The sequence below is a fragment of the Odontesthes bonariensis genome, chromosome 12 (assembly GCF_027942865.1).
Source record: "Odontesthes bonariensis isolate fOdoBon6 chromosome 12, fOdoBon6.hap1, whole genome shotgun sequence".
Taxonomy (NCBI): Eukaryota; Metazoa; Chordata; class Actinopteri; order Atheriniformes; family Atherinopsidae; genus Odontesthes; species Odontesthes bonariensis.
Window position 1 is genome coordinate 31,161,061 of NC_134517.1, and position 25,802 is coordinate 31,186,862.

Genomic DNA, 25,802 nt, shown 5'->3' on the forward strand with positions numbered 1-25,802 from the left:
AACACAGGAAATGATATCGCAAGTGCTTATGGGTAAAAGGATAACTTAGCTACCGGAGCCAAACTACATTCCGCTCTGTTTTAATTTGAAGATAGAGTTTTAGCAGTTTATAAGTCGGATATATTGAAACTAAACGAATTTATCAATAAAGAGTATATTAAAATTATCAATAAAGAGTTAGTGTGAGTTTTTTAACTTAAGGGTCGGAAGTTTAACCCTGTCGCACGAAACTACATCACCCATGATGCACCTCACCGTGAGGGTCAAATCTGAAATTTAAACGGCTGATTCACTACGCCAGGACTTCTATTTAACAGTCGGGAAAACACTTAAACGGACTTTGATATTTCATTCAGTTTGGATTTGCTCTTCTTTGTAAGACTGCTTTGTGGCCACTGAATCGCTCTTTGTGGATTTAGTTTGGCAGAATGCTGAGTTTTGCCATAACTCCGCCGCTTTTTTGTCAGTTAGCGTTGCTATGCGAGCTAAGCTAGCCCGCAGGGTGCTAACACTCGTGTGATGACTTTCAGACTGTAGTTCTTTGCATTTCTGCTTCAAAGATGGATTAATCGGGTTAGTCACGGAGAATAGTAGATTTACTATATCAACTGGGAAAATACGCTGTTATAATAAACGGCACCGAAATTCGCTCAAGCTGAACGGATCCGGGTGCAGAGACCATGAGCCTCGCTCCAAAGGAACTGTCCAACCTGCTGAGCATCATCTCTGAGGAGGCCTGCACCAACACCTTTGAGAGCCTCTCCACTCACTTCCATCATTACTTCGGAAAAGCGGAGCACTTCAGAGTGGGCTCGGTGCTGGTCATGCTCCTCCAGCAGCCGGACCTGCTGCCCAGCTCCCCGCAGCGGCTCACCGCCCTCTACCTCCTCTGGGAGATGTACCGCACCGAGCCGCTGGCCGCGAACCCGTTCGCCGCCGTGTTCGCCCACCTGTTGAACCCCTCACCTGCCGGGGAGGAGCCGGAGAAGGTGCTGTCCGGTAGGTCTCTTACCACCTGGAAATGACTCTTACCGCCTGGAAATGATAGACGGCATCTTGGGTTTTAGTTATGATACAGTTTTAGTTTAAATAAGTAGCATATTTAGTGTCTTAATTTACCTGTAAATGAACCATTTTTCTTGCCCCATGCCAGGGGCGAGGCTAGGGTATTTTTAGTGGTGCCAAGGCACCACCGTGAGACAGCTCGACACCCCCTGGCTCAGCACATTTTTAAAATATTATATTATGCAAAAACACTTTTTTTTTTTTTTTTTTTTTTTGCTCAAGGATGCATTATTTTAGTGACCATTTTATTTATTTTCTAGCATTTGTTTTGGTTTTAATTCTTTACTCCCAAAATAAATGTTGAGTTATCTTCAATATTTGTCTCAGGCTCTCTGTTATCCCTGTCAAGCTGCAGTCTTTTGAAATGAAGAGGTCAAAATTAAATGTTGTAGGGGAAAACACTACTCAAAGCAAAACTAATACGGCTCCAAAATTTATAAATGTACTAGTTCGCCTCAATTGGTGAGAAGTAATGTGCCTCTGTGGGCACTGGGGGCTGGGCACCCCTAAAGACCAGATCCTAAAATCGCCCCTGCCCCATGCTATCAATGTTGATTGAAACTACAACAAAATAAATAAGTACCATCTTCTCAAGCAACTCAGAAACACAGAAAGATGCTCTTAACATTGCAAATCTCCTCCTCAGTGTCCACTCTCTCTGTTCAGACTCCCTCATCCTCGTCTCCTCTGTGTTTAGGATTCCTGCCTCCCATCACCCAGCCGGAGAAATTCTTCCTGTCTCAGCTGATGTTGGCACCGCCCAGAGATCTCTTCAAGAAGACCCCCAGACAGGTGTCCTGCATGGATGTGGGCAACATGCCCCAGTCTATAGACATCAGTGGGCTGCAGCTAGCTTTGGCAGGTCGGTACACACCAAAAAGAGTCACGGGCTGCATTTACACGGTCCACCTTTAATCAGATTAAATATGTCTCATGTCCACACATCGTTCAGGTTGGACGGATCAAGAGGGGTCGTGTAAATCTTTTTGGATAATTTGATCCAAAGATTGAAATAAACATGTTCTTTTGGAACATGCTCAAACCAAGTAGGGGTAAGATGAGTTTCCGTGGGGTACAAACTAAAATTATTTAAAGGGATAATCCGGAGTAAAATCAATTTACGGGATGATTGGGAGTACAAACGTTGAGTTGACATCAAAATCATGTCATTCGGATGTGTTTTGAGAATTTCGATTTGACCGTTTTTAGCCAAAAGTCGTTAGCCTGGAAGTGACGGGGGCAAATCGTTTCGCCGCTACAAAAAGCTATTTTTATACCTCTTCTACAGCTCCAAACAACATAACACTTACGTGGTAGTGAGTAGAGGGTCCCTAAAGCCAAACCGAAGTGTCCCGAGGTCTTCGTGGTCGGATAGAGAGTCCAGAATGAATTTAATCAAGCCAGTACCTGCTCTCAATCAGAGCCTCTTCCGTCAACAGGAGGCTATCTCACGCGCAACATCACGTCACGTGAGTCCGTAGTTGATTGCCGAGTGTGGAGTAACCCACTCTGGAAATTCACAATTTCGTTGCCGTTCTGTTTACAAACATAGTCCAGTATTTCTTTCGAAAGTGAAATGAAGTTGTATGCAACATCAAAGCCTAGCTTACTAACAGGTTGGGATTTTGAAATGTCACGTGACGTCTCGCGTGAGATAGCCTCATGTTGACGGAAGAGCTCTGATTGAGAGCAGGTACTGGCTTGATTAAATTCATTCTGGACTCTATATCCGACCACATGAAGACCTCGGGACACTTCGGTTTGGCTTTAGGGACCCTCTACTCACTACCACGTAAGTGTTATGTTGTTTGGAGCTGTAGAAGAGGTATAAAAATAGCGTTTTGTAGCGGCGAAACGATATGCCCTCATCACTTCCAGGCTAACGACTTTTGGCTAAAAACGGTCAAATCGAAATTCTCAAACACATCCGAATGACATGATTTTGATGTCAACTCAACGTTTGTACTCCCAACATCCCGTAAATTGATCTAAAGTGCATTTTACTCCGGATTATCCCTTTAAACATTCTTCCACTACACACTACTGACAATAAGTACCTTAAAGTTCTTGAAATTAGTGCCACGTCTGTGCTTGATATGCCTCAGTAGCTCTTTAATATAATAAGTAAAAGAAAGCTTTGTTCATGCTGTTCCTTATGTTTTTATTTCTGTAAACATGTTTAAAAAAAAAAAAGGCCAATTAATTCTTAAAGAAATGTCCACAGAAAAATAACACGAAGGTTTCACTTTCAACTCAAGCCTGAGCTGCTGCAGTCACAGTAACGCCCGATGCGGCGGTGACTTAATTTGACTCCGGATTAGCTTTATGCTCTGGTGGTCATTACAGAGTGCGTTACATTAACGCACTCTTCTTACAAATACTTTGCACATATTTTTTACATTTATTACTTTATTCTATTATTATTCTATTTTTTGTTTTGTTCTTATGGCACCAAACGGACCAGGCCAAATTCCTCGTGATGTACAAATTACTTGGCAATAAAACCTATTCTGATTCTGATAATTACCTCCCGCTGAGTGCTGCTGTGATGTCTGGGTTGCGGTGTACTCGGTGACCCCATAACGATCAATAAAAAAACACCTTTATCCGGGTCTGCAGTTCCTGGGATCGAATTGGGACGTCTCTAGAAGAAACGTAACTTAATTTTCTTTTTTTTCCTGGAAACCTTGGAGCAGTTAAGAGGATAAGTGTCCCTCAGTTTTAGCCACAGGCTCCTGACCTGCTGCTGGATGTAGAGTGATGTGAGTTTTAAAGGTCCTAACCGCAGAATAATATTTCTGATGAATTCGCTTTGAGGTGTCGAGCGTATTTATGATGTGACGCAGAGCACAAAGAACAACACGAGTAATTCAGAGCAGCGTTTATTTCCTGGTTTCATACAGCTGACAGTCTTAGTCATTGTTCAGGTGTTTGTATATATGTGTTGAGAATAATTAGTGTGGACTAAGCTGCATCCTAATCTTTGTCTTCCAGAGCGTCAGTCGGAGCTGCCCACTCAGAGTAAACCCAGCTTCCCCAGCATCCTGAACGACCCCGATCCAGACTCCTCCAACTCGGGCTTCGACAGCTCCGTGGCCAACCAGATCATAGAGTCACTGGTCACAGGGCCGCGCCCCCCGCTGGAGAGTAAGCATTTCTGAGGTTGTTTTCGGGTTAAAGAGACGCCTTTCGTTGTAGTAAAACGCGTCACCTCAGGATTTAAACCTTTAAACCTAAAAAGTTGGTTAGAAACCAAAGTGCACGTAAACACGACCAGCTAACTGCTTCCTCCAGGAGAAGTTTGAGGTTTTTATTAATCCCCTGAAGTGTCCACAGCGCACGTTAATTCACCGACTGCTCAGAACAGAACAGAAGACGCCTTTTGTGGTTAATTTGAATGTTGCCGTGGTTACCGTAATTGGGACCCAGGGCCTGGTCGTGGTGCCGTTAAGCTCACAAAGTCCGTCCACCTTGTTTCCTCCTCAGGCCACTTCCGCCCCGAGTTCATCCGGCCGCCGCCTCCTCTGCACGCGTGCGAGGACGAGCTGGCGTGGCTGAACCCCACGGAGCCGGACCACGGCATCCGGTGGGATCGCTCCATGTGCGTGAAGAACAGCACCGGCGTGGAGATCAAACGCATCATGTCCAAGGCCTTCAAGAGCCCGCTGTCCGCCCAGCAGCAGTCACAGGTGGGTTAGCCTGTTAGCCTGTTAGCTCTGAGACGTCCATCCAGTTCCTGTGAAACATCTCAGGATTAAAGCAGCTTTACTCCACCTAAAAAAAACTATATTACAAAGGAAAGTTTAAAGTCTGCAGATTTTATTTGTGTATGAATCCGTCCCGTGTTCTGAGTATCTGTTTGTTCCGTGTCTTCAGCTGCTGGCCGAGCTGGAACGGGACCCAAAGCTGGTTTATCACATCGGCCTGTCGCCGGCCAAGCTGCCCGACCTGGTGGAGAACAACCCGCTGGTGGCCATCGAGATGCTGCTGAAGCTGATGCAAAGCAGCCAGATCACAGAATACTTCTCAGTGCTGGTCAACATGGACATGTCGCTACACTCCATGGAGGTTGTCAACAGGTGAGGGGCGGGGCTTTTTTTTTTTATTTTTAGGTCTGCAGCTGGAGCCAGAGTCCGCGTTAAACTGTCCGTCACCGCCGTCTCTGAGCGGGAATTTTGCTGCTTACTTTATTATCGATGCTGTTAGAAACGGCACGGGGACGAGTCTCTCGTATATTCTCGCTCCTGCTTGGGATCCGTGATGCGCAGCGCCACGTGTACAGATGCGTAGTTAGCTTGTCCGCTCTGCTGCGCCGTGCATTTTTCTGTAGTCTGAATTTCCACTGGAGCACAGCTGCTCCATACGGGCACATGTCCCCGGTGAAAAGGGCTCTGATGATGCCTGGGACCACAGACCAACTCATCTGGGACTGCAGGCTTCCTGGACAGATTCAGATCTCTGTCGGCTCCGTCTTGGATGTCATTAAAACGCTGATAAAGGAAAAGTTCGAGGGTTGATTAAAGGTAGGGTAGGAGATCCTGGATTTTGAGTCCAGCGAAGCTGCATTTTTAAAATACACAGATCAAAAGTCCCATAACATACACGACAGGCTGGAGACGGACTCGCTGTTCACCTTCATATTGCAGCTGTTTCTCACCGAAACGCACCAAAGTCAGCCTGACTCAAATGGCCGAAGGTGTTGTGCTCCAAAGTTCAGACTAAAAACAGTAAAGCTTCAGCTGTTCTGCTTTTATCTTGTTCTTAATCATTACAGGGTGGATTTAGCTTCATGTAAACTGCTTTCTGTTCTCTCTCTGCTCCCTCAGGTTGACCACAGCTGTGGACCTGCCTCCAGAGTTCATCCACCTCTACATCTCCAACTGCATCTCCACCTGCGAGCAGATTAAAGACAAGTACATGCAGGTACACAACGACCGAATTACCGTGACAATCATTTCAGGGCAACACATACGCGGGCGTTTTGGTCAAAGGGGGTTTCAGCTGTTTTAAAGGAGCATTCCGGCCATTTAACAAACATATCCCATCTGTTGGAGACCCAGGGAAGTTGGCCAAAGGGAAAACCGCGAGAAAGTTTTCCAATTGCACTGATTTCCATGAAAGCGGGCTCTATCGGACAAGCTTTTAACCTTTCCTGAGGCTCTTAACGTGTATCAAAATACTTTTGACCGAATTGGCCGTGGCGTCAGTAGCAATACTATTCAACCCAGGGGCTAACCATACCGTTAGCTAGCACAGACATGAAACATTTTGAGATTTCAAAAACAGCGCACCTACCTCTCTCAGCTTCCGTGTTCCACAGGCGTGCGCACAAATTAATCGCCGAAGTCATACAATATAGTATATGTGTGTGTGTGTGTGTGTGTGTGTGTATATATATATATATATATATATATATAGTATTCCAAAATTGTCTTTTTGTCCACCAAAAACGACCCTCGGGAACCGAACTACACATTGCCATGTTTGTTATTGTTTCCTATCGAACAGCTGACTCGTTTCAACACCCATTTTCGCCGTGATGTCATGACGTGTCACATGACTGCTGGAAGGAGCGCACCTTCGCCCATTATTCATGTCCAAATGTATCATGTCTGTGCTAGCTAACGGTATGGTTAGCCCCTGGGTTGAATTGTATTGCTACTGACACCACGGCCAATTCGGTAAAAAGTATTTTGATACACGTTAAGAGCCTCAGGAAAGGTTAAAAGCTTGCCCGATAGAGCCCGCTTTCATGGAAATCAGCACAATTGGAAAACTTTGCATGAAATTTTCTCGTGGTTTTCCCTTTGGCCAACTTCCAACAGATGGGATATGTTTATTAAATGGCCGGAATTCTCCTTTAACTGTAGATGAGGTCAGAAAAGGTTGGCCCCCCCTCCGCCACAGCAGCAGATGTCACCGTATAACCGAGTATGAACGCTGTCTCTTTCTAACAGAATCGGCTGGTCCGACTGGTCTGCGTCTTCCTCCAGTCGCTGATCCGAAACAAGATCATCAATGTTCAGGACCTCTTCATCGAGGTTCAAGCCTTTTGCATCGAGTTCAGCCGCATCCGCGAAGCCGCCGGCCTCTTCCGCCTCCTGAAGACGCTGGACACCGGCGAGAACCCCGCCGAGGCCAAACCCGCCAAATAAAGACGCCGCGCATCCACGAGCGGACGAGGGGACTTTAAAATGTTTGGACAGCGGACTGGTGCAGCTCACTCGGAGCGCAGTGAAGACTGTAAATACGTGACTTTGACTCGCTGCTCTGCCTCTGAACTTTGTCAAAAGTTTTGAAAAAAGAATTTTAGGTTTTTTTTTCTGCTTCGAAACTTTTGAATTTAATTCATTAAACGGGTTGTTTAATTAAGACTCTATTGTTTTCAGTCATTTCTTCAGGTGAGATTTGTGCACATTTTGTTCATCAGCTCCACAAACACTAAACCGTATGAAGGTCTGCGCCCGACATCTGCGCAGACAAAAGATCCGAGCGTCTTCAACGCAGCGGTAAGTCACTGACTCTGTCAGAAGTGACGGATTTAATTATGTTAGGGCAACAAAAAGAGCACAAGATGCTGGTGAGAAAAGGTCCAAAGTAAAAAGAACTGCAGAAAATGATTGAATAACCAGTTTGTGCGACCGGCGTCACTCCAGGGTGGTTTTTATGGAACAGTTTGTTTCCAACCAACAAACAGAATAAACCCAACTCAACATCAGGTGGTTCGATTGTTGCTTCTTTAAGCTGATGTCAGTAAATTTGAGGCTTCAGGGTTAAACAATGAAACAACGCCAACATTTTAATACAAAAACCCGTTTATTTGTCGTGTACATTTGAGTATATCTTTGATTTGGATCATCTGTTAGCAAGTAAAACTGCTCCGGTGAGTCCACCTGAGACTTTTCATGATTAACCCGCATCGATGCTGCTTCACATTTAAAGAGCAACGAAGGGTGACCAGAGTTCAGATTTAGTGGAATTAAACAGAAGCTGAAAATCAAAACGGCGATATATAACTTTAACGTCTGATCAGCTTTCAGAAATTTAATCTTAAAATGATGAAGATAAAAATCAGTTTTAATCTGACTTTAAACTTGTATTGATTCTGATTTAATTCAACATATTGTTATTCCACATAATTCTAACTTTTTCAACAGAAACATTTAAGACTTAAAACTCCATTATTTTAAAGATTATAGAGAAATGTAACAGACACGATAGTTGTGGAATGTTTTCGGCAGCGTGTCGAACATCCGGCGTCTTCTCTGGGAAAGCTTCAGCCGGTTTTCACCGGCAGCTCGTGGGCTCCATCGTGCTCTTTATGCTCTCTTCATGCCGCGCGCCATGAGGCAGGCGAACACCGTCATCACCATCTTGGGTTTGACCTCCACCAGGTCCTCGGGGAGCGCGTACACCCGGGCGCCGATCTTCCTCGCCATGGAGATGGCGTACCTAATGACACGGCGACCATCAGAGTTCCGCTTCTCAGGATTTTATCAACAACGGCCACAAAACTGTGAAGAAACGTGGAAGGAATGCGTTTCAGGACGTACTTTGCGTTGTTGAGCTTCTCCTCCTCCGTCAGGTCGTCGGCCTTCACCAGGTCGTATCTGATTGATCCGGGCTGGATGGCGTCGATCAGGTCCAGAACCGGCATGCTGCTGCTGATCGACATATCCTACACAAACACGAGCCTTCGGTTTAAGTACAGACGTCGTATTAAGTCTTACATTTTCTAACAAAAATGGCTGAAGGTCCCCAAAAGTAGGATATCTAATATTTAAAAGCTTAAACCGAAGTGCAGACCGAGCAGCAAACACCGTAACAGGCGCAGCAGGCAGTGATACGAAGGGAGAGAAAATAGGGCCAAGCAATTGTGAGCTCTGACTTTTTCCTGGAGAACGATTTTGTGATGCAAATGTATTACTCTTTTGAACGCATATTGTTTTGAGAAGCAAAACGCTTTATTTTTTAAACCCCAGCCAACTAGCCGGACTACCTTCATCAGCACCAAAACTCAGCTGGAACTCGGCTCACAGGACGCAGCAGGGGGTAAGAAAATGTTTACAAATGATATTTAATGTCAACAAGTTGTTTTGATTTGAATTCATTTGCTTAAAATAACAAACAGAAGCTAGATCAATAACTTCTTAAACTGGGCGTTTAAAATCAACATAAGAATAAACTTTTTAATCCTTTTTAAAACCTCAAAAGTCACAAAGTGTTGAGGATTTAATGTGACGCTGCTGTGGATCCTCGTCGTCATTTTAAATTCACTTCAGAGGAGGTGACGTAATGTGTGTGTTACCTTAAAGCTGGAGATGGGGCGTTTTTCAGCATTTGTGAGAGTGCCGTTAACCCAGGACACAATCGTGTCATCGACCACTTTCTGTCCTTCTCCCAGATCCTCCAGGATGTTCAGCGTGTACCTGAGGGAGGACGAGTACAAGATGTAAGGTTCGTCTCCGAAGGTACACGAAGAGCAGTCAGTCACTCAGCTGGACAAACTAATTAAGACTTTATAAGACATTAATGAATCAACTGCGGCCAAAGAATGACCAGAAAGGACAGTAAAAGCTACAGTTGCCACGGAAACAAACTACATTTAAATTCCACTTCGTCGGCCGGTATAAAACAGCTCCTCCTCTGAAGCTGACTCAGCATTTAAGACTCTAGTTTAAAGACGGGAATGATGTGAGTCACCTCCTCATGAGCTGCCAGAGCAGAGCGAGCGTGAGTTTTCGGTTCCCCGCGTTCAGGTCCTGACCCGCGATGCCAACCAGAGAAAACTTGGCCTCGTTTTTGCCCAACTCCACGGCGTAGTTACAGTTCTCCAGCTGGAACACAGAGCAACAACAGACTTTTACCGACGCTCACGTTGGTCTTTTATAAGCTGAGTGAAGCTGACACCCTAACCCACGTGAAAAATTCAAGGAAACAGATTGATCGGTTAGTGCTGCTTTCGTCTCTGAGTTACGTTTTACTTTCAGTTGGTCACATGATCTCACTATATTGATCAGGGGGCTGCAGGTTGTAGTCGTTCTGTTTTGTTTCAGTCAGTTCTTTTCTAATATTCAGTCGGTGGGAAGTTGTCGGATATGTTGCTAACGCAGGAGAGAACAGAATGAACACATTTAACCCGTGAGTGACATTCGGTGACGGTAATGCACCAATTTCCTTGCCAACCATCAATAAACTAAATAAAAAAAAATACATATAACTTCATTATCAGGCTAATGTCACTGTTATTTGCAGAAAGAGATTTTAAAAAACAGACTTAGCTTCTGTTCTCTCCTGCGTTAGCAACATATCCGACAACTTCCCACCGACTGAATTGGAGAAAAGAACTGACTGGGACCAAACAGAACGACTACAACCTGCAGCCCCCTGATCAATATAGTGAGATCATGAGACCAACTGAAAGTAACTCGGAGACGAAAGCAGCACAAACGGAGCACTAAAAAAGTAGACCACTCTGGTTTGTTTTGGAGCTAGATGGGGGGGGGTGGTGACCTTTGGATGACCTAAAAAATAATCTTTAATATCTCAGAAACCAAACCAGCACAAACCGATCAATCTGTTTCCTTGAATTTTTCACGTGGGTGGGGTGTCAGCTTCACTCGGCTTCTTTTATATGTTAACTTTATTAGCATCAGTTCTTCGTGACGAACGCGTTAGAACTTATTGCTTTTAATGGACCCAACGGGCCGTCGTACCTTCTTCATGTTGCTACCGAGTTTGGAGTAGGGAGGCTTGTTGACCTTGTCCCAGTCCACCGGCACTTTGATCTTCTCGTACAGCTGGAAGATCACCAGGGCGTCATCGATGTCTCTGCAACACGCACGTCTCTTTAATGCAATCGGGACTCGCTGTTTGGTGGCGATGTGATTATCAGGACTGATCAGAAAACTCACGCGTAGAGGTGGTTGACACGAGGGTTGACGCCCAGTGAGTTCATCCAGTTCCTGAAGGTCCTCTCCTCCCTGGTTTCACCTGCAGATGGAACAGATGGTGAGAGTCTCCGGGCGGGGAAGGCAGCCAGAAACCGGCGGCTGAACTAAACTCGCCTTCGATGGAGCTCCAGTCGATGTCCTGGTTCTCCGGCTTCTTCAGAGCCGGGTACTTGTTGAACAAATTGGCAACAAAAGCCAAGTTGAGCTTCGGGTTGCCGCGGACGACGTCTGCGGGCATGACGAACTGCCTGCAGCCGAGCCGGTCGGCCTGGTCCAGCATGCACTCGGCCCTCTGTAGGTCGTCTTTCTCCTGCAGAGAGACCAGCACGGCGTCAGGAACCCCACCCCAGATATTTAAAGATGGAGCAAACAAACTGCTGCCACGTCTCACCCTGACTCCGGACATGTCGATGGCGATGGCGGGAATTCCCTCCTCGTCTCCTTTGGGTGCCACTTGGTTCAGGATGTTGTAGTACGACTTGGAGTCCTGCAACAATCAGGTTAGAGAATCTAAGAAAACAACATCACTCTGCAGTCCTTTTTACCTTCGAAAGGCTGTTAGATGTCTTTGCTTAACATTTTTAATTTCTTATTAAAACAACAACAGATCAACGTTTAACAAGGAAAGGTACGGCGGTTTTTAAGCTAATAAAAAAAGTTCTAACTAGCACTTTATTTTCCTTTTTTAAGGCTGTAGGAGCTATTTGTAGAGTTAGCTTTTGTTTTTTGGTTCTAGTTGTAAATTTAATTTGCTAATTATGAGTATCTTTATTTGATTAATTTCAGTGCTTTATTTAGATTAGATTTTTTCTTGCTAATATTCTTTTAGTTATTTGTTTTGAATATTTTGCTAATTGGGTCACACTGGGCACCTGGAGTACCAGCATGCACCGGGGTGGGCCGATGGTTTTTACCAGGGAAAGGGAGAGCAGCAGGTTTTCTTTGTTCTTTTGTTTGTTTTATTGTTTTGGAAATAAATAATCAGAAAAACGCAAGAATTCATTTTTGGACATTCATCTTCTTTTGCCTGCGTTAAACCACATCCCCCATGGTGCATCAGTGGTCTTTTGATTTTGTTTGGTTTAAGTTAAATTAGTTTCTTTATGGACAAATGGCCACTACAAAGGCAAAACTCCAACTAACTAAAGTAGTTCAAAGAGGCTGACGTACAACCAACATCTGGATATGAAAGATAAGTGTTGTATTAACAATGTAAAACAGCTAAATATCAGTCCATGGGTGTTAAAAGTATATCTTTATGAAGGAAACTGCTGCTAAATTAATCATTTAACAGACTTTTTTACAATCCAACCAACACTGAAGTTCATCTTCATCACATTAATGCATAAAACTAAGAACGGTCACATTTCCATCATGTCCAACCAGCTGATGAGCTTCAGGCCAAATATTGGTGCATCCTTTTCCTCTTGCAACACATTTTAAAGATTTACTTTATTCAGGAATAAACTGGTTTAATAAATGCGAGGACGTGATTATTTCATAACTGGAACACAACTGGTGCCTGGAGCAGATTTATCCGTGTTCTGCTCCACAGTTTAACATCTAAATGAAAGACAAAGGTCGGTTTTCACCTTGATGTCGGAGCTGAAGTTGTTGATCTTGCCGCAGCCGGCCTCCTCCAGGTGGTAGTTGGCCCAACGCAGCAGCAGCTCCTCGGGGGAAAGTTTCATCAGATCCTCCAGACTCTCTCCGTCACGCAGCAGAGCGATCAGAGCTGCACACACACACACACACACACGCGTACACGTTTTAAAACCATCTCTTCTCCCCGTCTGTACAGCGAATAAAAGCCAGAACGAGACCAAATCCACATCCCGGCAGCTCTGAAGTTCACCCGTTAACATCTTAATACTGAAGGGAAAAATAAAGCTTTTAATCGGGGACGTTTGTCAAACTTATATCAAGATTTGTTCTTTACTTTACATTCTCGTCAGGGTTTTGTTTTATTTGCCGTTTATACTGACTCAATGGAGTCTCTGTAAATGAATCTCTTACTAACTTTCCTATTAGTCTCACTAAGAAGCTACATTAAGGTAATTAGAGGCTGTTCAGGACCAGTAAGAGCCTGGCTTACCTTCTCCTACTGTCTCCTGTCTTTGTGCTAAGCTAACAAGCTACAAACTGGTTTCATAAGGTTTTAAACAGTCTGAGCATCTCTCATTAACACGCTAACATGTGTTAGCTGGTGTTGGACTGCACTACCTTCTCAGCAGATCTAGGTGAACACACACACACCTTCGTTCCTGCTGATCTCGATGTCGGCGAACAGTCCGATCTTGATGACCTGCCACAGCAGACCCAGGACCAGGTGCTGCCGGCCCTCCTTCAGGTCCTCGGCCCCGATGTTCACCACGTGGCAGCCGATGGCCGACGCCGAGTTCAGAGCCAGGTTCAGGTTCTCCTGTTGGACCGAACAGAACCACATGCGGACATTTAGCGACCTTCTGTCCTGCGTCAAAGAGTCTGAACCTGCAGAGTCCCTTCCTGTCTCACCTGGATGGTGAAAGGTGTGAGCTTTTTCTTGTTGATGGTCCTCTCGTCGATGGTGTCGGGGACGGACAGGTTGATCATTTTACTGTAAAGAGACACAAATCCAGGCCGACGTTCAGAGAACACAGCACTTAGGTCTCACCCAAAGTCGGGTTTCATTAGATAAAAGGTGATATTTTTGAATGTCTTTGAATTGGACGTTACCAGAGGATGATTCCGTCTCCCATGGCGGTGAACAGGTCATCGGTGTCAGGATCCATCGGAAGGACGTGTTTGCAGTCTGCATCCTTTTCCAGAGCTTTATTGATCCAGTTCACAAAGGCGACCTTCTCCTCCTCTGCAGACACAACAAAATCTCACATCTTAAATCAACTGTTCTTCACTTTCTCTGCAGAAAATAATAAATATTCTCTCTTCAGCTTGTTCAGCTGATTTTCATCTTAATATGTTTTCTTTCTACTTTCATAGAGACTCAAACCGCAGTATTACCTTATATCATCATATAAAAGTCCATTCACACAGCAGGAGTCCTCAGCTGGAGTTAAATATATACTTGTTTTGATTAATAATTGACCTTCATCCTAAAATGTTGTTCCAAATGTATTTACTATCTCACTAACGGGGTTCAATTAAAACAATTAAGTTGATCCCGTCTCCACCAAACGATTCAAATCTGTGTTTCTTTGTTAAATGAGACAATTTAATAGTATTTCCCAGCCCCTCTCAGCCGTGCCGTAATCACTGAAGAGAAATAAGGTTGGTTTTCATCGTACCAAAGAAGAACATCTTTCTGGGGTTCCACAGGGCTCAGATCTCGGTCCTCTTCCCTTTAACCTTTACATGCTCCCGCTTGGTAACATCATAAACAATCAATATTTTCTGCCTCATGCTGATGATACACACTTATTTATCTCCACTGGTGATCTGACTTCTACTCACAAAGTGGTAAACTCTATTGATGATGTTACTGTTATTAAAGGGATAGTTCGCCTCTTTTGACATGAAGCTGTATGACATCCCATATTAGCAATATCATTTATGAACATCTTCTTACCCCCCGCTGTGTCCTGTGAGCCGAGTTCCAGCTGAGTTTTGGCGTTGACTAAAGTAGTTCGGCTAGTTGGCTGGTGTTTAAAAAATAAAGCGTTTTGCTTCTCAAAACAATATGCGTTCAAAAGAGTAATACATTTGCATCACAAAATGGTTCTCCAGGAAAAAGTCAGACCTCACAATCGCTTGGCGCTATTTTTGCCTCCCTTCGTATCACTGCCTGCTGCGCAGACCGAGCAGCAAACACTGTAACAGGCGCGCTGTCAGCAGCAGGCAGTGATATGAAGGGAGGCAAAAATAGCGCCAAGCGATTGTGAGGTCTGTTGCAAATGTATTACTCTTTTGAACACATATTGTTTTGAGAAGCAAAACGCTTTATTTTTTAAGCCCCAGCCAACTAGCCGGACTACTTTCGTCAACGCCAAATCGAGGCTGGAACTCAGCTCACAGGACGCGGCAGGGGGTAAGAAGATGTTCATAAATGATGTTGCTAATATGGGATGTCATACAGCTTCATGTCAAAAGAGGCGAACTATCCCTTTAGAACAGAGTCAGCAGGTCAGAATTCTTGGAATTATCTTGGACGCTGATCTCAGTTTTTAGAACCACCAGAACTTCTTTCTCAAAGGTTAGAACATTTGTATCTAAAACGGTTTCAGTTACCAGAGTAGGAGTGCTGAGTGCCGGACTGCTCTGAGGTTCCCGCCAGCGTACAGATTCCCTCCTTCTTATTGATGGCTTTTCTGAAGGTCTTGGCCACGTCGGAGCTCTTCAGCCCGTGGACAATCTGAAGGTGTGCACATATATTATCAAACAGTCTGTTAAAACTCTAACAGTCATCAGCTCCTCGGTCTGAAGGACCTCGACTCACTTCAGTGAACTCCTCAAAGGTCAGCTGGTCGCTGGTCTTGGTCAGCTCCTGGATGATCTCTCGGACTTTGTATCCCGGCAGAGCCAGGTTGGAGACCTTGAAGAGCTCGTTGAGCTCATCTTTGCTGATGAATCCGTTGCTGTCCACATCTGAAAGACAAAGCACAAAGGTCAGAGGTCACTGACAGCACAATTTTTAAAATGGACCTCGTCTTTATCTTTATGCAGTGGAAATCTATCATTTAAGAGAATAAAACTACTTTCTAACACACGGATGGAGCCAGACTCGCGCAGGAGGGACATTTAACCCCATGTTAATCACCTTTACACAAAGATCATTTACAGCTTCAAGCCCGGCTGTAACACAAAGGAAAGTGATGCCTCTGTTCTGGACACACAAACCCTGCCGCAGCACAACTATTTGTCTGGTTATTCCCGCTTTGTTTATTTGTGATTTCTATAGATTCACGCTCAGTTTACTGGAGAAGGAGTTGAACAAATCTGTAATCTTAGGTTCACAAAACCACGTCTACTGAACATGATTATTCTAATGATGAAATCAACACAAGTAAATATTTAGCATTCAAAAATGAAAAGTTTTAGACAGAAATGCTTTTTCAGCGTCTAAAAACTAATTTTACAGCCATGTACAGATAATAAATACTAAAATAAATCTGCAAAGACGTTCGATCAAACCCAGACATGCGGCACTATATTTAATAAATATTTAATAGTTCCAGACACACAAAGAGAACCAAAGCTGGATTTAAACCGATGACATTTTATATTCAGAAATGCTGCTTTTTAGATCATTTAGACTCAACAGAAAGGACGTTTTTCCATCTTTAAAGCACAACTTTGAAAGATTCTTAGTGTTTCTAATGTTGCAGTTCCTCCCTGCTTCTTCCTCTATTTATTAAAAGAAACAAAAACACAAAGAGGAAATGACAGCAACACCGTCGGTTCTCTCACCGATCTTGGCGAAAGCTTCTCTAAGATCCTCCAGCTCCTCGGGGGAGATCGGTGTGGCGGCCATGATGGAGCCTTGAATCAGCAGATGAACCTGAAACTGAGACAAAAATAACCTTCTTAATTAAAGTTGAATCCTGGAGGGATCGAGAGGCCTGGCAGACGTGGCCCGCGGAGCAGAAAAGAAGGAACCCCTGATAATATCTCCTGACTTTGTATTATGATGCAAACTGTTCACACTTCTCACTTCTGCCACCCTGAAACTTCCTGCTTCTGCTGCACTTCCTGCCAGATAGACAACTACTTCTTTGTTATTGCTGCATGTTACAAGATCTGAGCACCTGTAACAACACCGGACAGATGACAGGTCATATCTCACATCGCTTTGTCTCATTTCCAGTTTAAAATAAACACTTCCTTTTTTTTTTTTTTTAAAGCAGCTCTAAAATTAGTTTCCACTGAAGAACCAAAAGTCTAAATGAAGTCGTGGGAAAACCGTTTTATTCTGATGGCTCTGGAGCTTTATTTGTGGACACTTTTTGTTGAGGTTTAAATCAGCCCTGCTGAAGAAAAGCTGCTGTTTTCTGACGTGTCAGAACTGATTTTCCTGATCGCTGCAGAGCTTCAGACTGCAGTGAAAACACTAAATAAATGAAAAAGATGAAGAAATCGATAGTTCCTTTTAAAATTCCTGGAAATGAGTTCCTTGAAACCAAAGTTCTGGGATGCAAACATGAGTTTACGCAGCTTCTTAGTTCATCATCTGAAACATCAGTTCTGGAGCAGCAAATCCAGGACTGATGTTTCCTTCTTGTTCCAAAAATAATGTTCATCAACAAGACTGAGGAGCTTCAATCTGCTCTAACGGTGCAGAGTGGTTTGTGATGTCTGAGAACATCACGGGGACGGATAAAAATGTATCTGGATGTATATTCTATGATTTCATAAGTAGACATAAGTGGGGTAATGGATGAATATCTGAATCCACGTGTGTCTGACTCACATTTGGATCAGAAATTCATTGTTTATACTGCTGAGATACAGAAAAGCTTCACAAAAAGATACAACTTTACTGTCACAGCCGAAGAGGGAGCGCTGCTCAGCCTGGCACCAAATAATTTCACAAGATTAAACCAAAATCAGTTAAAAGAAAAAAGATCTGCCTGTACGACGGACTCATAAAACAGCTGAATCAATGACTGAATGTCTGTGCTCGTTTGTGAGCTACTAACACAAACCTTCATATTATTTCTCTAAAAAGGGAAAGGCAGCAGATGAGGAAGAGTGAAGCAGCGGAGGGGGAGGTGATCACGTGATGCACAGGACATTTCATATCGGAGTAATGACTCACACCGAGTGTCTGAACGTTCGCAGATCCTTTTTTGGCAGTTAAGACACTTTATACCACAGATGGGACACCTTCAAGGTTTAAAGCGAGCGATTCGACTTCCTGTGCAGGCACAGAAAAACTGTGGTGACAATTTTTCTATCCGTGATGATTGTTTAGATATCGTCACTGTGTACATTTACTGTAAAATCATGAGGATTCTTTTAGATTTACAATAAATCTCATTATGGACTGGCCCGTTGAATGGCTGTACACATGCAGAGGGACGCCATCTTTTAATTTTATTTGTGTATTTAACAACTATTCAACAAGCCGAGTCTTTGGAGGAGAGACGACCAGAAAAGCAGCACTTCGACCAGGCCAACGGCAGGAGAATGTGTTTGGAAGTGGAAAGAGCAAAAGGATTTAAATAAAACAACCACTAAACATAGGTCTTCCCCAACCTGCAACTATATAATGTTTCAGCTCATCTCGTTGACCTCCTTGTGCATCATTTCACAACATATGATGGGCCAAATGTTTGATACCAGCCCAGATTTTCTTTGGCATGAAAAACCAGCTTGAAGAGTTTTGATGAAACAGAACTGATTTTAGACCTTAAAGAGGAAGCTCATTATGTGTTGAAATAGCTTCAAATATCCCAGCCATGTTGAAAATCTCCTTTCTGCACCTCTCCATAAAACACAAGCTGTTTACATGTGAGGGAAACCGTAAGCTACAGACAAAAACTGTCAAACTACAAGTGTCAAAATGATTGGAAACTACAAATATGTCATATCTGAACAACCTTCCAGCCAGCTTTTAATTTCAGTAGAATCAAATCCATCAAGTGAAACTTTTATACATGGGTCTGAGTTCAGTGTAGAAGAAAAGTTGTGGGCTTTGTGTTTCCATGGTTCTTCATTTTTCAGGAGACATATGAGTCTAACTTGTGTTTTCAAAGTAAAACAGAGAAGTAGCTGTTGTTGCAGCAGCCGTCAGATCAGAAGCAGAAATGAAACGCAGCTCGGTTAAACTGGAGGTGTTGGTCTCTCATCAGCTCTGAACACACACTGAAGTCAAATGTCTGACATTTAAACTGCAGGATTCATGCTGATAACTCCTGTTAACTTGAGTTTCTTCTGCATCTTTTTGGAAACAATTCCACCTCCTCTTACAAAGCGCAGAGGCTCATTCTGAATTTCTGTCACACTGAACTCAAACATCTTTAAAGGGACACTATGTAATAAATTAAGTCATTTATTAGCTCAAATCAACATATTCATTCATAAGTTAGTCCTCATTGGTGTAAAATGATCTCTGTCAAAAATCTCACTTATCCTCCTGAGTGAAGAATAACTTGTCTGTATCTACATAGAGCAGGTAAGCTCTATGGAGGCTGCCATGTCCTTCCGCTCTATGAAAAACGACGAAGTGCCGAGAGGGACATAAAGCACTTCGAATCGCGATTTCCCCTCCAGGCCTACAAGCGGAAATGACGTCATTGTGACGTCATTTCCGCCAAATGGCTTATTACAGCCGTTAATGCTAAATAGATTTTATTCCTTGGCACATATGTCTTTGTGTTCATTAGCTTTCTTTTTGTAAGTGCATCATCTTCTTCTTTTTATTATTATTCCTATGCTCCCCCTGGATATCTTCTTTTTGGCGTTATGCTCACATTTGTAAACTGTTATTTTGTTGATTTACTAATAAAGTTAAAAAAAAAAAAAAAAAAAAAGCTAAATAGATTTTATCTCGTAAATGATCCCACTAATAATGCATTGATTGTTACTAAACTTCTGCCGTAGTACACATAGGCTCTTTACTCACAAAACGAGGCATTAGAAAGTTTGTAAGTTTACCGGGAGTTTATTTACCGCTGCTAATGCTCCTATTGCTAACACAGGCTAATGCTAATGCTGCATCGACGTCACTTCCGGTAACTCCCGGAATATGACTAATTGCATTGCTTGCACACCAAAGGAGATGTTATGTTATCTGACATGTTATCTGTCATCTGTATTCATAGTGTTGTTGTATGTGTGTTATATAATCCTTTGTACTGTGTGTCTTGATTTCTTTTTGTTTGTATGGACCTTTAGTCTGAAGCTATAGCTTCTTGAATCTTGACACATTCCGCTTGCCGTAGTTCAAGAAGTTGCAGCGCACATTTGAAAACGTGAGGCGCTAGAGAGCAAATTCATTCAACTTTGCAAAATAAAATTGCACCACTAGATGGGGGAAGAAATTACATAATGTCCCTTTAAACATGGCCTGGATAAAATAACCCTACAAACATTACTGAAGGTAAATATTGAATTAGCACCTGTTTTTTTTTTCTAATTTCATCTATTTAATGACCTTTTTATAGACTTTCAGAGCTGCAGGTTATCTGGTTTCATCTCACTCATGTCATTGTTTTAGAATGTGAACATCATATTTCTCCTATGAACTCCTGTGTTATATCCAAAGTAGCTCTTTACTGAAAGATAGTGCATTGGTGTTTGTTATTCCCAGCTTCACTGTGCAGGATGACGGATGCAGAAGGCTGAAAGTTAAAAGGTCTCCTGAGCTCACCTTCTACCTGCAGCTGGGTTCGTGACGTCACAACTAAGTTATTTCAGCCAAGCTAGTTCAATCTCCATTCCCCCTCTAAACAGCGCTGATACAGAGGTAGTGATTTAAGATTACCTGGAGCCTGCAGTGGGGCTTGCAGTAGTGACATTTTCTGATCATTTGAGAATTCCCATATTTTGGTTTGACTGCTCTGAGAGCTGCATCACACTTTAACAGATTTAATTTCACCTTAGACCTCAGCGGAAATGAGAAATACACAAATTAATATTAAACTCTGTGCACTTTCAGTTCAGTTGGTTAACAAAACTCAAATATCTTCAATGAATTGATAAAAAAGTTGCATAATCTCATATTTTAGGCTCATTAATGTAACTTTAAGCTTGTTTATCTGAAACTAGGTCTGAGTTTTTACAAAAGCAGGATTTTAATGCAGGTCTACTGCTGTAATGGAAAAGAAAGGAAAGGATCTTAATGTCCCACGCCGTCCAGTGACAAAGCTTCAGGATCTTAATGTCCCACGCCATCCAGTGACAAAGCTTCAGGATCTTAATGTCCCACGCCATCCAGTGACAAAGCTTCAGGATCTTAATGTCCCACGCCATCCAGTGACAAAGCTTCAGGATCTTAATGTCCCACGCCATCCAGTGACAAAGCAATCAGATGATTAACTGATGTCGAAATTTATTTGCAAGAGATTCTGTTAATTTTTTTTCCAGTCATTAAGCAAAATGCAGCTGAGTGTAGCTGCTGCTTTTCTTTGCTTTATAACACTGTGAAGTTTTAAAAACTTTAAAAACCATCTTGTTTTTAGACCATAGAAGATATACCAAGGCCCTTCGATGGGCTGTGGGGTTGACAAAGCAATCTGAGTTTTACTGGGATTTAAAACATTTCACTTGAGTTTCCTGAAAATCCAGGACTGAGAGCAGCTCTGGCTACAGAAACGCTCTAAAACATAGTCAACAGGGGGGCTAACATATTAGCTCATGCCATTCAACTACAACAGAAGAAGAGGGCATAAGATGATGTCATTAAAAGAGCTTTTTTTCCAAATCTGAAACAATGGGAAATCATGTTGAAATAAATGCAAATATGACTTGACTATGAATTAAAGTGAAGGAGGTGATGTTTCCTCATCAGGGAACTCTTGTGATAGTTTAACTTTAGTGATATTCGTTTGTCCCGATCAACAAGCCAACATTTACACCTCAAACCACAATGTGCAGATTTAATTTCCACAGCTATTGGGTTTTTTTTGGTGCACAAATTGAAAATGATCCAACGAGAATAGATGGATGCTTCTCTCAGTGTCACGTGACCAAAGTCCATGCTGTTAAATGAACAATTTGAAATAAAACAATCACAAACACAAGCAAGAACGTAAGATTTACAGCAAGATATAAGCCTTATATATATATAAGATGATGTATTTGAGGTAAGTGAGTTAAATTTTTCCTGCTATGATGCAGTGAAGCAGAGGGGAAATCCTTCAGTAAGGTAAAAGCACCCAAAATGCACACATGACAGTAAGCAGCAGCGTCTCTAAGCAAAGTGGCCTCTGAGCCCCCTATGAGAAATATTTGCATGGGCACAACTACATTAGCACGTCCCACACGTGCTTGACATTCATCAAATACATCCACCCACAGTTGCTCCTCATCCCGTCCAGCACAGAGAATTAATCACAAATCAAACACAGAGTCCTGAGCTGATGTTTCTGCCTAAGAGGGATTTTTTTTCAGTTGAAGTGAAGCTAACCGCAAACTTCCTTTAAGCTCACTGCAGTGGTTTAACTTCTGGTTCCTCTCTCCTGCAGGCCTCACTCTGCTTCTAACTACTCCTTATCCCTCTTACTTACAACACGACCCGTTTGAAATGGTGAAAGCAGAACACGCACAAAGTTTCGCAGCTCAAACCCGGCAGTGATATATTCATTGATATGGGCTCGCAAAGACAGTTATACATTATATTCTCTTCTTCCCCTTCTTGCCTCCTTTTTCACAAGAATAAATAAAGTTGCCCCTCAAGCGCCTCACAAGCCACAGTGATGCCTTCAGGAGACCACTGTGCAGATCTGAGGCCACCTGATCTCTTCCTCCTTTACCTGAGAGAAGCAGTGAGGAGGCTGGTGGTCTCTGGAGGGTTACGTGCCGTCCGTTTTCTCCTCCTCGGTGCGTCCGTCCGGCTGCTGTGCGGCTCAATGCTTGACAGGCAGCGCTCTGAATCGGCACAGAAAGCAGAGTGACTGCACATCTATTCAAATCTACGAGGAAGGAAGTGACATGCAACACTTCAGAAACAGGAATCAAAGACGTTTTGTCTTTATATGGCAATGCACGCGGGCTGTGAGTTAAGGTGAACCCCCCCCACGCCCAGTTTGATGGCATTTTGGTGACATTCCACTGTTTTTTTCCCCAAGAGGCACCGTGGCGGGGACGTTCAGGTGTCACAGACGTTTATCAAACAGATTATTTTAAACGCCGTCACATTTAGAAGAAGTTTGTTAACAGAGATAAGCACATTTAATGAAGTCAAGTTTAAAAGATCTGAACAAACAGTTGTTTGAACAGACACATACAGTCGAGTAAATCTAAGGTTTTATGTATCAGAACATGATAAAGAATAAATAAATAAATATATAAATAAAATCTTGGGCCATGCATATAAGTGTATAAAAAAAAAGAAAATTTTAAAAAAATGTTGAGCTACTTGACGAATTTGAATTTCCCCCATTGGGGGATAAATAAAGTATTTTTCTATTCTATTCTATAAAAGCTTGTGCAGCTTTCACATGAAAAGATGCTCAATCAGGCGCACCTTTCCTTTATAAAGCCCGAGAAAGTACCGTGAAACTGAGCGCACATGCATTACTCATCAGCCCTGCTTTGGCTCCTCTAAGCAACACTTCTCCTCTGTCACCTACTGTTTAATCAACCACAAATTGTGCTGCAAATGACAAGAGGAAAATGTCAGGGGTCACCTCAACTAACCCTCCCTGTAATGCCAAATAAAGACAAGAGATCGACTTGCTGATCAGATCAGTTGCTGGTTATTTAACCTTTAGATCAGCAACAAATAGAAAATACTGAAGTGGCAGAACATCCCTGTCACAGCTGATGCAGCTGACTCTAAGAGATGCACAGATTCTGAATTTTTATAGAAGAAAGAGATTTGTCTGATGTTTAACTTTCTGAGTTTAAACTAAATCTTTATAAATCCCAGACTACTTAGGTATCGGCTTCTATAACGATGAGTTTTCAGCGATACAGACGTGGAAATATTATTTCCTCAGAGAGGAGACTGCGCTTTGGTTATGGCGCACATCCCCATTTGACTCTCATTTCAATACAAACCAGCATATGTAAACTTTGTATGGAGCAGGGACTTTGTGTATAAATAAACACAATTTATACACTAAGTCCCTGCTCCTAACAGGTCCTAATAGGTCAGGTAAATACAACCTCAGATGAACAACAACACGTGACATATTACACCGTTTTTGTGTTTATTTAACAAAAACTAGAAGCAATGTGCAAACAACTACAAAAGTACAAAACTACTGCTTCCTTGGGATTTAAGAGGATGAGTTGCAGGAGCATTCAGGGGCGTGTTAACACAATGCCAGTGGACTGAATTTTACCTGTTAGAACAAATGCTATGGAGGCTGTCTTCTCCCGAAAGGCCCACTCTCTGCTGATTGGTTAGATTCAGTGGCCTGATCAGGCACCATCAATCATCCAACATCAGCTTTGCTGCAGTAAAAAACAAGAAAGTGTGTCATTGAAAATAAACTTAGTCACCAGCATTTTTTATATTTTCTGTAGTATAATAAAATTAAATATTGTCAAGAATCAAAACTATACGAGATGTTTTTTATTTATACAGCCCTTTACAGACAATCCTTACGGTGTACCAAAGTGCTTTACAGCAGGTAATAAATAAAGAGAAGAATAAGGAAAAACAAATAAAAACAATAAAAGAACAGTGAAAGCAATAAAATACAACAAAATCAAATAAGATAAAAGTGTCATCATACTACTGGGCATTAAAAGCAATCCTAAATAAGTAGGTTTTTAGCCTAGATTTGAAGAGGTATAGCTGAAAATCATTTAGAAATCTACTTAGAAACTTTGGAAGAACATTTTTCTGAATTACACCAATTTATGCTTACACTGCACATTACTAATAATATGATACATGATAAATGCATTATCAAACATTGTAATTAATTAGACAATTTTACAAAAATGGCTCTTACCTCATTGAACTGTGTCAACTTCCGGTCTGTTGGTTTTGTTAGCACGATACAAAATGAGCAATCTCTTTAAAGCTTCTTTAATAAGTGTTCTTCTGGTGTGCCTCTGCATTTTCTTGCTTAAAATGTTCATCCTCGACAACTACATGAGTTTTGCTTCGTCGCCTTCTAGCTAATCGTGGCAGATGCTAATTAACTAAGCTAACGGTTTTCTGGCGCCAGGTAGGAAAAGACAAAGAGTTTGGAATAAACTGGAGCAAGACATAGACTTCCATTTCTGTCCTCCAAGGCCAGGGGAAAGCAGAAACAACAAGAAAAACAAAGTGAGAGGGGAAAACAGTGTAATAATGAAGCACGAATAGGTTTTAACTCCAGTTGACGGTTGCTATGGGGCCGTTGCTCAGTGACAGACAAACGGCTCATCACTCAGCAGCAGGTGCAACTAACAGATGAACACCTGATGCCGTCATACCTGGAATGCGACTACTTTTACTCAAAAACATAAATAAGTCCTATTTTATGGTGATGCTTCATGTCTGGAAAGACTTTTAAATTTATTATTATAGAGCAGCAACAAAATGGAGAAAAAGGTGAAAACAGGGGCGCGTCTAGGATTTTTTTTCTGGGGGGGGGGGGCCAGATAGGGTCACAATCTGTAGAGGGGTGGCATATTGTGTTGACATATAGAAAAGGTTTATAACGTCCTACGATAGTCCTTGACTTTAGATGATGGTAATAATAACCAGTAGACTACAATATGAATAATATGAATGTTTATTTAAACAAAATTCATTTCATTCATTTCAGTATTTGAGTTGTAAATGAGATACCATTAAACATGGACTAATATGGCATAAAGAAATTAAATAAGAAAATAAGAATCTCCAATCCTGTCTCACCAGGATTTCGGTGTGTGTAATTTAAAATGGTACATTACACATAAAACAGTATGGCATACGGTGTTTAGAAACTGAACTGGTATATTAGCCTACACATCAAACTGAACTGCACTGAACTTCACCAATGCAGACTTATAATAGCTGTATACGCCTGTTTCGGTGACTATGAGCAAAGCATCCAACAAAGTCATCTAGGTTCAACAACCTTGTCCCCCTCCTCTCAATACTGAGCACTCCGAGGTTACTAAGCCTGTCATCGTTCATTGCTGTTCGCAAATGATTTTTGCGATAAAAGTGTTAAGCACAACTTAGCATAAAAACAT

The 25,802-nt window shown here is 42.4% G+C and overlaps 2 protein-coding genes across 3 annotated transcripts; one reads left to right on the forward strand and one right to left on the reverse strand.

Annotated features, from left to right (window-relative positions):
- Positions 1–242: 242 nt before the first annotated feature.
- On the forward strand, positions 243–7,295 carry cnot11 (CCR4-NOT transcription complex, subunit 11). Its single transcript, XM_075480102.1, has 7 exons — positions 243–999; positions 1,763–1,927; positions 4,060–4,212; positions 4,552–4,754; positions 4,942–5,144; positions 5,892–5,988; positions 7,023–7,295. The coding sequence occupies exons 1-7, from the start codon at positions 681–683 to the stop codon at positions 7,218–7,220; spliced, it is 1,338 nt and encodes a 445-aa protein (XP_075336217.1). The 5' UTR covers positions 243–680; the 3' UTR covers positions 7,221–7,295.
- A 567-nt stretch (positions 7,296–7,862) lies between these two features.
- On the reverse strand, positions 7,863–23,984 carry lcp1 (lymphocyte cytosolic protein 1 (L-plastin)). Of its 2 annotated transcripts, XM_075480104.1 has the most exons (17): positions 23,966–23,984; positions 22,430–22,544; positions 16,422–16,518; positions 15,451–15,599; positions 15,243–15,366; positions 13,734–13,866; positions 13,533–13,614; positions 13,275–13,440; positions 12,611–12,753; positions 11,410–11,505; positions 11,133–11,328; positions 10,980–11,058; positions 10,782–10,896; positions 9,769–9,902; positions 9,374–9,494; positions 8,619–8,743; positions 7,863–8,517 (listed from the first exon to the last, which is right to left on the reverse strand). In XM_075480104.1, the coding sequence occupies exons 3-17, from the start codon at positions 16,483–16,485 to the stop codon at positions 8,385–8,387; spliced, it is 1,860 nt and encodes a 619-aa protein (XP_075336219.1). In that variant the 5' UTR covers positions 16,486–16,518; positions 22,430–22,544; positions 23,966–23,984; the 3' UTR covers positions 7,863–8,384. The 2 variants fall into 2 exon arrangements, with proteins under 2 accessions (XP_075336219.1, XP_075336218.1); XM_075480103.1 differs by lacking the exon at positions 23,966–23,984 and having other exon boundaries at positions 22,430–22,580.
- Positions 23,985–25,802: the final 1,818 nt, after the last annotated feature.